The sequence below is a fragment of the Saccopteryx bilineata genome, chromosome 10 (assembly GCF_036850765.1).
Source record: "Saccopteryx bilineata isolate mSacBil1 chromosome 10, mSacBil1_pri_phased_curated, whole genome shotgun sequence".
In the NCBI taxonomy this organism is placed as follows: domain Eukaryota; kingdom Metazoa; phylum Chordata; class Mammalia; order Chiroptera; family Emballonuridae; genus Saccopteryx; species Saccopteryx bilineata.
The window spans coordinates 82,150,319-82,163,296 of record NC_089499.1 but is presented as its reverse complement, the minus strand read 5'-3'; the positions used below and the strand labels follow the sequence as shown (position 1 = coordinate 82,163,296).

At 42.5% G+C, this 12,978-nt stretch overlaps 1 protein-coding gene across 11 annotated transcripts in view; it reads left to right on the top strand.

Annotated features, from left to right (window-relative positions):
* Positions 1 to 12,733, top strand: part of PXK (PX domain containing serine/threonine kinase like) — a 115,031-nt gene extending 102,298 nt beyond the window's left edge. For 3 of the 11 annotated variants that reach the window (XM_066244570.1, XM_066244568.1, XM_066244577.1), the window contains 2 exons: positions 1,564 to 1,626; positions 11,473 to 12,733. In XM_066244570.1, coding sequence (XP_066100667.1) covers positions 1,564 to 1,626; positions 11,473 to 11,675 — 266 coding nt within the window. In that variant the 3' untranslated portion in view covers positions 11,676 to 12,733. Of the gene's footprint in view, positions 1 to 1,563; positions 1,627 to 6,778; positions 6,810 to 7,422; positions 7,462 to 11,472 lie in introns of those variants that run through there. The other 8 variants (XM_066244571.1, XM_066244569.1, XM_066244576.1 and 5 more) reach the window with 5 other exon arrangements.
* Positions 12,734 to 12,978: the final 245 nt, after the last annotated feature.

Below are 12,978 nucleotides of genomic sequence, written 5' to 3'. Positions count from 1 at the left end.
TGAATCTGTGAAGTAGAGAGTAGAGTTTCACATAGAGAAGGGAAGGGTTCATTCTAAGCCAGGCACCCTGGAAGTCCAAGGGAAGGGGAGATTTCTTTAGGCAGGAATAGCTGCATATACTTTCAGGCAGGAGAAGAAACTAGCAGAGAGGGAAAAGCTGAAGGTGCAAAAGAGAGAACGATGGGGTGAAGGGCCTGGAGGGCCTAGGATTTGGCATCAAGAGCCCATCTGCCAGCCCAGTCAGATGGTATCCTGAGGACTCCACAACAGCACTGTGCCCTCAGGGAATTTAGGAAAGCAAAGTCGCAGTTGGTAGAAATAGGTAGATTATCTGCAGATCCCACTGGAATCACAAGTTTAATCTCCCCATTAGTATCCATGTTAGCAACTACCAAGTATGAAAGCAGGATGGGTTGAGTTTTACCTTCGTTACCAGTAAAACGCCTTTATATTTTATAGGGAGGTGAGAGAATATTAGTAAAAAGCTATTCACCTGGAGGGCAGTGTGGTTGAATTAGAACATCTTTCCTTGTGCCTAGTCTCCATGCCATGTCAGTGTCCTGTGGGCAGTGGGTGAGGGTATGGTTGGAGGCTTCCCCAGAACAGCTAGTGGTTTCTCAGGGGCATGACCACAGCCATCCCTGGAGCTGTGGTTAACCCTCGATAGGACCTCCGTGTGGGGGAGGGACTTATATGTAGGAACCTCTGTCTACTCATGGGCTACTTCCGTGGTGGGCCAGCAGGATAGATTCTGGGCATTTCTGAGCTCTTGGGAGATGCTGAGAACTTGGGAATATTTGAAATATAACTAAGTGACTAGGTCCAGAAAATGCATGCAATATATGGGAATATGTACACTATTTTAATATAAATAAGGGTATTTATTGAATTTTAGGTAAGAAAAGGCCACAAACTGAATTGGTTGACCCTATCTCATTGGCTGTACCTACAGATAAAATAGAACTTTAACACAGAGCATTGCTGGGTCTATGCTATGGGAACTCACTTCCTTTGGACTGCCCTGCACCTCTCTGTCCCCTGTACTGCTGTGGCACTGTCATTTGTCATTCATTACTCAGGGACAGGGATTGGATCAGAAAGAGATACTATAGCTGCATAAGCTGTTGATTTTGCGAAGTTGATTCAAATAGGCTGTGGGGAGCAGCCTGAGGAAGGACGTGTACCTGTCCTGGAGGGGAAGCCTATGGTCATTGGCCCAGTCACTGAATTCTCTGTCCCTCCTCAACTTCTACCACAGGGCCTCACACTAAGCCAGTGGTGAGGCCCAGCTCGGGCCAAATTCCAGATGCCTTTTTATTTATTTTTTGTTATTGTTTATTTTTTTAAAATCTTATTTTTATTAATTTTAATGCAGTGACATTGATAAGTCAGAATACATATGTTCAGAGAAAACATCTCCAGATTGTTTTGACATTTGATTATGTTGCATACCCCTCACCCAAAGTCAAATTGTCTTTGTCACCTTCTAGCTGGTTTTCTTTGTGCCCCTCCCCTCCAGATGCCTTTTTAAATGTTCCCATAAAAGTTTCTGTTTTCTCTCAGCAGGATCTGGGGCCAGCTCACCTCTCACATCTCCATCGTCGCCGACTCCACCCTCCACAGCAGGTTAGTGATGGAGGCCCAGGAGCCTGGCTCCCTCCTGCTCTCCACCAACAGGAGAAGGAGTGGGGCTTTCTCTTCCCACCTTGGCCCAGCTTTCAGGGTTAGATGGTGCCAGCCTTCACCAGAGAGCCTGTGGGAGTGCAAATTAGTAGTGTCATTTGGGAGAGTGGAGGGGCTGGCTTTACAGACTCAGGTTTCACAGGACTAAAGGAGTTGGTGTCAGGGTCACTAACCACTCTCTACCCCGGCTTGCTCTCTCTGCCAAAAAGCCTCAGGACTCCACTCCTCAGATCAGAGCCTATCTGGGTGCCCGCTCCACTGAGCACAGCAGTTGCACTGCTGCCTAGGCCTCTGTCCTGCCTGGGCTGTCTCCTCAGGGAACCCGGCCATAATGTCTGTTTTGTCACAGAGTGAAACGGGTGAGATGCCTAGGTGTGGGAGTGAAATAACCCCGAGTTTCAGATGTCCTGATAACACTTTGTGCTCTGTTCTGCTCTGCAGTGCATTTAACCATCTGAATATTTTTCTGTGGCTAACCTTTGTGAATTAACTCAGATACTATGAGATTTATTTGAAAAATGTAGAAAAATCTACTTGAGGAAACATAAAAGAATCTCTTAATTCTGTGGTGTAGCTTATAATGCTTTCTTTCCCTTTCATTTTGAACTAATGTCTCTTTCCTAACCATTCTGTAAGCCCCATAAAAATACAGTGGAGTATCAGTATGTCCTTTGTTCTTAAATGAATCAGATGTTCTAGATGTCAGAGGAGCTGGTCTCGCCACTCAGAGCTTGTCACAGTGCTTGGAAGTTGCTGCAGCTGTTGGAAGGGAAGTCATTGGCTGGAGTTGATAGATGAGTTGACAATATCATATGTTTTAAGGTTGAAGGCAGCACCTGGGAGCTACCAAGTACATCATTCCCTGACAGCTCTCAAATGCTTCCAACTGACCTTCCTAAAAAACAACAAGCAAATATAACGGGTCTAGTTTGAACAACTTACTATGGCTGGTGGGTGTCTCTCTGTGCTGGCTGCGGGTTACTAGGGGTTACTGCAGAGCATGCTGGGCTAGCACCTGTTTTGAGTAGCAAAGAACCTGGCTCCTGGAGATGATGTTTTTTCCCTGTCTGACTTTATCAGCAGATTTTTTATAAGAAAGCCCCCAAATATTGATCAAGACAGAAAATAGATTTCTCTCTCTTTTGTAGAGGTGACCTATTTAGGCTGATCAGAAATTTCTAGAAATATACTGCCCAGGTCACGCTGAACCATTTTCTAGTAGACAGGATACTAATTTCACACCACTTAGACATATTAAAGAAATTGGAGAGAATTAATAGTGAGACTCCATAAGCCCTCTAATAAATGAGGTGTCTGTTTAGTAGTACAGAGCACTCACTTTGTGCATTAGATATTATCCTGGGAAGTTAACGCCAGTTCTCATTCTCAAATGCATTGGGGAATTCAGTCTATTTGGACTTTTTTTGAGGGGGAGAGTTAACATTTTTATACGTGGGTACTGGTGAAAGTAGGAGCATTATTTTGGGGACTGCTAAGGCAGAAATCACGCTGAGCATAAGCAAATTCAACTTAGATCATTGAATCTGTAATCTTCATATACCGTCAGGTGCTTAACTCTTTCGCAGACAGATACAAAATTTCTGGCAGACTGATCTGCAGTCCAGTGGTTGAAAACCACTGCTCTAATTTACCTGTGATTTGAATGGGAGCTATCTCATACATAGCAGGCTTGTGTGAGATGAGATAACTTTTAGAATGAGAAGAGAAGCAAAAGAGGAATCTTATAATTAGTCAATGTTGTAAAAACTGGCTGAGGTGAGTGAGAGCAATCGGGGGGTGGGGTATCACTGTGAATTTGATAACATCCATCTTGAAGGGGAGTCATAAGCATTCAGAGGGAGAATATATGTGAGCCCCCAAGCACAATGCTTGTCAAAGATGAGACGGTCCCAGCAAATACTGGCTTCTTCATTCATTTATCTCCTTTGATGTTTTGTTGATGGAATTATTAACTCAGCCTCCAAAGACTCTGACCTCAGCTGGGCATCTATTGTAATGCACTTCATAAAAATGATAACTAGCACTTGCCTATCAACCTACCATTTGAGGCCATGTTACATGGGGCACACACAGTGAGTTTATTCATTTAGTTACTTGATGCATTTATTGAGAGCCTGCAGTATGCCAGGCACTGTGCATGGCCCTGGTTTACAGAGGTGAACAGACAAAGCCCAGCTTATATGGAGTCACATTTCCAGTGCTTGTGAGAACCACCAAAATGATAGACAGCATCCAAAAAAATGCTTTCTTTAGGGTCCAACCATGATAATTTTTTCTCCTAAGAGTTCTTCCTAAGTAGAGAATCCCCCTGAGAAACTAATCCACCAAAAAGCAACATCTTGAGCTTCTGTTCTGTGCAAGGCCTCAAGTGGTAGCCCCGTGCTCCTATATCATGGGCAGTGCTCGCTAAGTCCTTGTGGGTGGATCTGCTTGGACTTGCTCTGCCTTCAAGGCCTCTGCTGGGTAAAAGTAGACTCTCAGCCTAGGATGGCAACTTCTGGCTCATCAGCCCTGGCTTAGGCAGGTACCTCCCCCGACTGGGTGCCGGTTTCTCATTGGGCTCATCTTTCTCACTGTCTCTCTACACACTTCCCATCTCGTTGCTGGAATCACGTTTACTCCAAATTCTTTTACTTCTAGGCCAAGTTTATGGTCTGTCTGGGAACTATACAAGAATGTCTTTCAGCTTTATTATGAAATACAGTTTTCTCAAAAAATGAAGGAAAACTCTTCATTTTCAAGGGCTAGTATTAAAAAATTTCTCCACTAAAGCTGACATCTCAAATACAACTCAGTCTGGGAGCTCTTGGGAGGTACACCTTCGGGCCAGGGAAGCTAAGCTTCAGAGCTACCACTTGCTAGTTCTGGGACCTTGGACAAGGCATTAAGCCTTCCTGTGTTTTGGGCTTCCTATTTGTGAATGAGGACAATAACAGTGCCTGCCTGGCCGGGTTATTAAGAGGACCCAGAGAGTATGAAGTTAGAACAGTGCCAGCACACAGCAAACCGGCAGCCCACTGAGTTACCTTGAATGAATCACTTTCCGTGTCTGGGTTTTAATTACCTCCTCTGTAAAAGGTGAAAGGGTGGGAGTTAGAGGACATTGTCTCACAGTTCCTTGTAATCAAGTATGCTCTACATCTACTGTGGACCTTGCCTTTGGTAGTTAGCTCAGCAGCAGGTCAACTTAGGCCCGTTCATTTCCACAGCATTGTCTTTCTTCCTGAAAAGAGTCCATTTGAAGCACATTTATGGTAGTTGTGGATGGTCTTGAGCTCAGTTACTTTTAGGTTGGGACAGAAGTGACAGACGTTTCTAATGAAGTGGTCTCACTCTCATGCGCACTTGAGCATTTGTGTAAGATCTGGGTCTCTCCTGTTTTATTGTACCTCCCTGCCCTTGGGCCTTTTCTTGGGGTCCTTACCAAATTGTTGGGAGAAATATTATTTCCCTAAGTCTGATGGTGGTTCCATCAGGTGTAGGTTTCTCTAAAACTCTTTTTTTCAGTGAGAACATTTGTAGAACTTTGCCGCTAAAGATAATGCTTCCTGCCTGTAGAAGGTCACTCTTTCAAGAAGCTTAAAATTCTTTGTCCTAACTTATTTCATGATAAATGTCACCAAACAGTAGCAGAGCAACCGATGGTGCCACGATTGGCCCACCATGAAAGCTGGAATGCCCACTAGTGGGCGGTAGGGACTAGGTTGACCAGCACTGCAAAAGTGAGCGGTTTTTATAAAAAGTTTGACTACCCCAGAAGGTCCCAATCCACACACACACACACACACACACACACACACAAATATTGCCTCCCACCCTCCCTTTGGGAAATAGCAGGCCTTGCTATTAAGCGTTTTTGTTCTTGTTTTTGTTTTTTAAAAAAACAGGTTTGCAAAAGAGTGTTTAGGGAAAGCTATGTAAGCAGGAAGTCCTAGATTGTTTATGTTTTTAATAATTATATTAACACATTTTGAGCACTTATTTTGTGCTAGGCACTGTTCTAAGTGATATATAGTCATTTCTTTATGTGATCCTCATGAATATACCTTCCTATGCAGGGAGAACAGATTCTTCCAGAGCTCCATTTACACATAAAGAATCTGAGGCTCCAGTGGGTTTAAAGGACTTTGACCAAGGTCACAAGTGGGGGATGCTAGAGCCAGGATTAAAACGGCTCGTCTTTGCTCATTTTCCCCACCAGTGTTTACTGAGTACCGCCCTCAGGGTTGCACTGCATTGCCTGGGCTGGTAAGTGCTGTGCTGGGTCAGCGTGGGAAGAGCCTGAGGGCAGTCAGAAAGCCAGGCCTGGTTTGTAGCGCCACTGCACTCCAACTGTGACCTTGGACAAGTGATTTCCAGTCTTTAAAACTGTCTTCTAAAAGATCTCCTGGTCTTTACTAGGTAGATAATGTACATGGCAAGCCTTTATCAGCGCCAAAGAACTATCAGGTATAAGCCATGAATGTCCTGCAAGAGAATTCTACCCCTTCTTGCTTGCTGTTTATAATTGTAAGCAATAATTTTGAAGCTAGAGAGAGCTGACAGTTTGTAGAAAGCCTAGTCTGTAAGAATGACTGGAGAGAGAGGGAAGTTTCACATCTAGACAGGAGCTGGAGGAGGGAAGACAGAGCCTTCTGGGCACAGAGTGGCTGAGAACTTGAATACCAGGACGGAGAGTTAGAAATAAGTAAGGCACCAAAAAAAAAAAAAAAAAGATGAAGTTATTTAGAATGTCAGAATTTCCAGAATCCGCATGGCCAAATCAGTCTGAAACCCACTTTAGGCTCAAAATCGATGTCTCTAGCTGTAAGAGTTCTCATAGAAACTACACATGCACAAAGCAGTTGCCATCTTTGGGATGAACAGGTCTGAAGGGTGTGTTGTTTCTGCTCTCCTGCCCTCTTACAGCCTTCTCCATCCTCTTCCCAGCCCAAGTACGTAGGCTACTTCCCAGAGCCCTCAGCTGGTGTGGGCAAGTGTGGGCCTGCATGGTCCCAGCATCCTTCCAGCTGAACCATGTAACCTGCCCCATGGGCCTCACTTCCTCTGAGCAGTGGGCTGATTGGTTCAGCAGGGACTCTGGGACTCACTCACTGTCAGGGAAAGTGTTATCCTTCACATTTCACAGAGAATCTTGACAGAAAAAATATTTGCCTCACTTTATTTATTTACTTATTTATTTTTAATGATTCTATAGCCTCAAGTGAGCTAATGCCAGTCACTGCCCAGTTCAGCCTCCAGCCCTAGCAGCCTTCATTCAGTGGAGGGGCCCACATGCTCCATTTTAGACTATAGAAGACTTGGAAAAAAGTGATGCTTTCTCATTTTTCTCCCCTCTTGATAAACTGTCCTTATTTGATAATAGAACAAAGGACACTCCTGTATTCATTCTACTTTTCAGGTGACATCTTCATGGGTCTTCTGAAGTGAGTTTTGTGCTTGTAAATAAGTAAAAATAGCACCTAACTGGCTCGTAAAAAAAGAAAAGAAATTATGAGGAAGACAGTGACTCATTGATTACCATATTAGTATGTTTGCCATGTTATAAAAGGGTCACAATTGTGTTAACAAACAAGTGTGTTTCGTGCTTATATATAAGTAGTAAGAATAATCAGCATGTGATTCAGACTAACATTTTACTGTCGCTTACTATTTGATTAAATGACACTATAATCTGAATAATGACTTCTGTCCTTTCTCTCTCTTTGCTGTTTTCAGTAGAGCATGCGCCATTTTGAACGTGAATTTTCGGTAAAGTAAGCTAAACTGATTTTCCTCACTTTAAAGATGCTCTGTTTCTGAATGTGAAATGGGACCTAGCACATCTAGTCACTGAAGTGATGAACCAGTGGGAAAGCAGATTTCCTCACCTGAACATCTAAAGCAGTGGTAGTCAACCTGGTCCCTACTGCCCACTAGTGGGCGTTCCAGCTTTCATGGTGGGCGGAAGTGGAGCAACCAAAATATAAATAAAAAGATAGATTTAACTATAGTAAGTTGTGTTATAAAGATTTATTCTGCCAAACAGTGAAAATCCTACATAAAGTACTTGGTAAGTAATTATTATTATATGGTTTAACTTGCTGTAACTCTGCTTTATAAATTTTATAAAGTAAAGTTACTTCCCTACTTTATAAATCACCATTACTGTAGAACCGGTGGGCAGTTAGAAAATTTTACTACTAATGGAGATACAAAAGTGGGCGGTAGGTATAAAAAGGTTGACTACCCATGGTCTAAATGAAATACAGCATCTTTAAAAAGCATCCAAGCGACTTCATTTACATTCATTTCATTTTCATCGTGACCTTCAGAGTCTTCATTTTCACTCTGATTTTAGTTTTAAAATACAGCTTTAAAACCTACAAATCACCTGCATGGCGTTTTGGTCTATGTTAATTTGGGAAACTAGGTTCTCTGAGTGTTGTTGCTGCAGAAACGTTGGTTCCTTGCTATTCTGATGAAGGGAAAAGGTGCTGGGCAGTTGAGTTCGTGGTTATGGAGAGATAGTTTACTGGCTTTTATAACCAATGACAGGGAAAAAGTTATTTTTTAAAGCATTCTTAATTCTTGAGTTGGAATTTGAATGCAGCCTCCTCATCTGTCTGAAGCAAATAGTGAAGGCAGTTCCCAAGAGCTGGTGCTGTCTGCTTCTAGGGTCACTGCTCTCCATTCCCTTGAGGTGGCCGACAGGTCTAGTGTTGGTCTGGTGGTCCTCTGTCCTCCCCACCTCTATGTTTGAACCACAAAGGGACTCAGACTTACCCTGAGACATCCTTCCCATGGGACTGGCGATGGTGTTTCCAGCAAAGCATTCCTCCCTAGATCTAGCCTATGCTCTTGTTGCAACAGTTAGTGGCCTGTTTCAGGACCTTGGCTGGATTGCAAGGTTCCCATTTGGTTTGGTGGGTGGGATTCTTGGGAGGGTAGAGTAGTTGGCTCTTGGGATTTTTGTCTAAGAGAAAGTGAGATTAGAGGGATTAGGACTGACCAGGTTATAACTGGAGATCATCTGTTTTGGAGCATCCCTTCTCCGGGGTTGTAGAACACTATTTTCAAAGCTATGTGAATTCATTTAGTTGTCAATCGAACATGGAAGCAGTCTGGATTTTGTCTGTGTCATGGATATGAGGGCTATCGGAAGCCTCTTGTTAGGAGGAGCTCATTCACACTTGAGGAATGGGGGAGCTCAGGAATTAGATAGTTGTTCTTAGGTTTGTGATAAGCCAAAGACCCAACTCTGAATTTGGCCCTTGTTACCATTCCAACTCTCCCCTCATTGTCACCAGTGTGTTGTAGCTGAAGCCCCAATAAACCTTTAAAGGAAGTTTATAGACTATGAAAAAAGTTGATGGGCTGAAGGAAGTTTATAGACTATGAAAAAAGTTGATGGGCTGCACGTTGGATAGTGTATTTATTTATACTACACTATATATGAATTTAGAGAGATTCACTGAAAATGGTAACAATATCAGTCTTTACTTGGAAAATGAAAATCCATTTACAGAACACCACCTCCGACTCCCAAACGCTGTGGTAGTGAATTTGGACTTTGAATTTTGTGCTCCTGGTAATGAGGCCAAAGTCAAAAGTTAGTTCCTTGTGAAGGCCAAGCATTTTTGTCCAAGTTGGTAGCCCATATCGAAGTCCAGCCCCTAGGCCTATTTCTAGCCTCCCAGAATCTTGGGCTGGAGGGGTTTCAGTCTCTGAATGGCTGGTTCCATGTCTTGGGGACACCAGTGCTGTTGCAGCCCTGAGCCTGTCTTATCTGTAACCCGCAGGGTCTCTTCTGCCAGGCTCAAAGCACAAAGCTGGAAAGCAGGAACACCATCTGTACATGTTGGGCCCTGAATGTCAAGTCTAGATTCTGCTATCTGTTTCTGGTCATTGGATGGGATGGAGGGGCATTGGTGCTTGCTCAGCCTTCCAGGATCTGTGCTGCAGTTGAGTTCTAGGAGCCTTCAGAGGCAATCTCCTCTCCTCCTCAGATAGTTCACTGGTCACTGTCTGAAAACCCCCTTCGGAGGAATGCTTATGTCACATAGTCTGCTCTTCTCGCCTCAATGTTTATTTCAGGTTTAAAGTCCTTTTTATCTTTGTAATCCTGTACATAAAGCCAGGAACATTTGTCTACACTCCACCCTGGCATAGAATATAATAATACAACTTCATTCATTAGCTGTTATTATATAGAACCAATAGAAATTAAATTTTGCTCATTTGTCTGTTTAATGTTTATTTGTATTGCTATGTCATCATTTGAGAATTCCAAGATTGCAGAGTGTGAGTGTATCTGTGTGATTCTTTAATTTCAGCTGTCTTAGGTTTGGGTAAAGTGTAAATAAAGGTAAGTGGTTTTATGTGAAACACAAGATTTTAACCATTGCCTGTCATGCACTTACCTGTTTTATTGGAGATCCTGAACCACTCATCCATATAAACTTGAGGGATGATTGGAATGTTTCCCTGTTAACACTGCAGCTCAGGAGCAGTTTAGGGGGAAACTGCCTAGCAGAATGTTTCTCACCCTGGCCCGATAGCTCGGTTGGTTAGAGCATCATCCTGAAGCAGAAAGGTTGCTAGTTTGATCCTGGTCAGGGCACATACAGGAATAGCTCAGTGTTTCTGTGTATCTCTCTCTCTTTTCCTCTCTCTTTGAAATAAATAAATTAAAATTAAATGTCTCCCTTGTGCAGCCTTAAGAAGGGGTAGATGGTAAGACTAGAAACAAATGGTTAGATTCACCAAGAGTGCAAGGTTCACAGGAAATGAGGCAACTAACGCTGTGGCACAGGCAGGTTCCTTAAGACAGGGCCTTTTCTGTACTCAAGAGTTTAGTTTTTCCTGGGAGAACCATTTATTCATTCATTCAGAACCATAAAATTCAAGTGCCCAATGTTTGTGTGCCTGGAAGCTAAGGGAAATTTCAGACACCTGTCCAATTCCCTTCTCCTTGCCCATGAGGGTAGAGCTGGGCATTCCAGTCTGTCCTGTTGCATCAGCAAAGGTGTGGGTTAGTGCAGTTGCATTCTGTTACTGGGTTGGGCCATAGTGGAAAGAGGGTGCCAGAGGAAGATTCTGCCCTGAGAATGCCAGTGCTGGGGAGAGAGCCCTTTGCCCCCTACTTTGCATTCAACACTTACTAGCTTTTTATATTTCATTAATGCATCCTAATAGGAAATGATTATTCAAGACAGATGCCCCTGGGGAGCCCGTAATCCAGCAGGGACTGGTCTCTTGCCAGGAATACTGAGTGGTTTGTCATTTTATATTAAATCACATCCTTCACATATTGTGTGTGTTGGAGCATCTAAAGAACTGTTCATTCTTTATTATTAATTGATATCTAGGTAGCCCAACTCAGCATACAAATGTATCTTGAATTGCTAGCTCAGTAGTTAGAGCTGCCCGAGATCTGACTCAAGTAGTCAGCTGATGGAACTTTTCTTTGGAAACTATTACTAAAATTTGGAACTGGAGTTAGAGCCTCATCTATGCCTAGAGAATTGTCACTATGTATAGTCTCATGTGAGCTGTGATTTTTGTTCCGTCTTTTCTCACGTGACTGTTATTTGGGAGAAATGGCAGCTTTTAATTTAAATTCCTCTTTAATGGTTCTAGCTTTCTTGTTCAGTATTTTAAAAATCACACAGTACTGGGCATCTTGGTCCCTCTGAGGGAAAACAAAAGCCCGTTCTGCCCAGGACTGAGTAGTAGCTTGTGTGCAGGGTGTTCAGAGGTGATGACTGTCCCCTTTTTCCTCCACAGGGATTTCCACATTACCTCCACCTCCACCACCGCCACCAGCAGCTCCCTTGCCTCCTTCGAGCACAGAGATGCCCATACAGCTCCAGCCTCAGGCTATGAATGGCTTGAGCCGAGGGGCCTTACTCAGCTCCATCCAGAATTTCCGAAAGGGAACTTTGAGGAAAGCAGAAACCTGTGATCACAGTGCACCTAAGATCGGCTAAAGCTTCGTGTTTGCACTTGGGGGGAAAAGTTGTGTTTTTTTTTTCTGCCGACCTCCAACCACTAAAGTATCCTCTTCCTGGATGAATAATTGCTGAGCCAGAAAAGCCACGTATTGTTTTGCAGATGCTCATGTAAGGGACGTTTCAAGAGGGAAATATTCTTCATGTAGATTAAAATCAGGCTGGCATTGCTGCCTTAAATATTTTGCTCCTTTATTACTATTTTAAAGGAGTTGTTTATCCCCAAATGGGTATCTTCTGGGGGCAGCAGCATATCAGAATCATTATTTCTACCAACTGAAGGAAAACTGACAAAAACAAGGATAACATTCTGTCACAGCAGTGAGTGGCCTTGTGCTGCGATCCTTCCTGTGCTGTCAGATGGCTCCTAGAAATGTTTTTCTTATAGTTTATTTCTCTAAAGTCTAAAGCATTTTCTGGTTATTTCTTAGATCTTAACTCCCATTTGGCTACCTTAATTTCATCTTAGACAGTAACACTGTAGGTCAAAACATAGTTATATTGCTGAGTCAGAGAAGCAACCCTGTTCTTCTTCGTTTTTCATTTTCCCCTCAGAATGGGGAAAATTTGCAACATTTTCTAATGGGAATACTGTTATGGTTATAGAACTCTGGGCTACGGAAGCAACTTCTCTAGACTCATAGTTCCTTATAGTTAGGTTGTATTAAACAGAAAAAAATGTTAACAAAATGCTCTTGCCAATAAGAGGAACTTCTTACTCCTCAGCAATTAAGTTTGTGGTTTGTGGGGAATTGTTACAATACAAGGGAATTTGGCTTTGATAGAATTGATTTTTGAAAGATTTATTTAAATGTCATCTTTAAATGTTTCTCATTTATTAGAAATATCCTTTATCCTATGATTTGCTTAAATCCTTAAATAAACTGCACTTTAAAGGATTATAAGTAATCCATTTAAAAATTCAAACATACACATCAGTATTGGTTACTATGCAGAGAGAATGTCATTGTCTATAGTTTGATGTAATCTGTGATAAATATGTTCAGCTGTATTTTTTATTAAAATAAACCATGTCAAAAAAATAGGTTGTCTGTAGCTTGGCTAAATATTTTAAATGGGAACTATTTATAGCTGTTTGTAAACAAAGACCAGATCCACAAAGTATTTCTAAAGGTTGCTTCCCAACTATCCTATCTCTATTTTTTTGTTGTATTGTTGTTATATTTTCCTCTTAATAAGAGCTAACAATCCTGTCTTGCTGTCTTAAATTGGGCACCCTTGTAGCTTCTGTAACTAATTTAAACCTGTATTTCCCATCTGA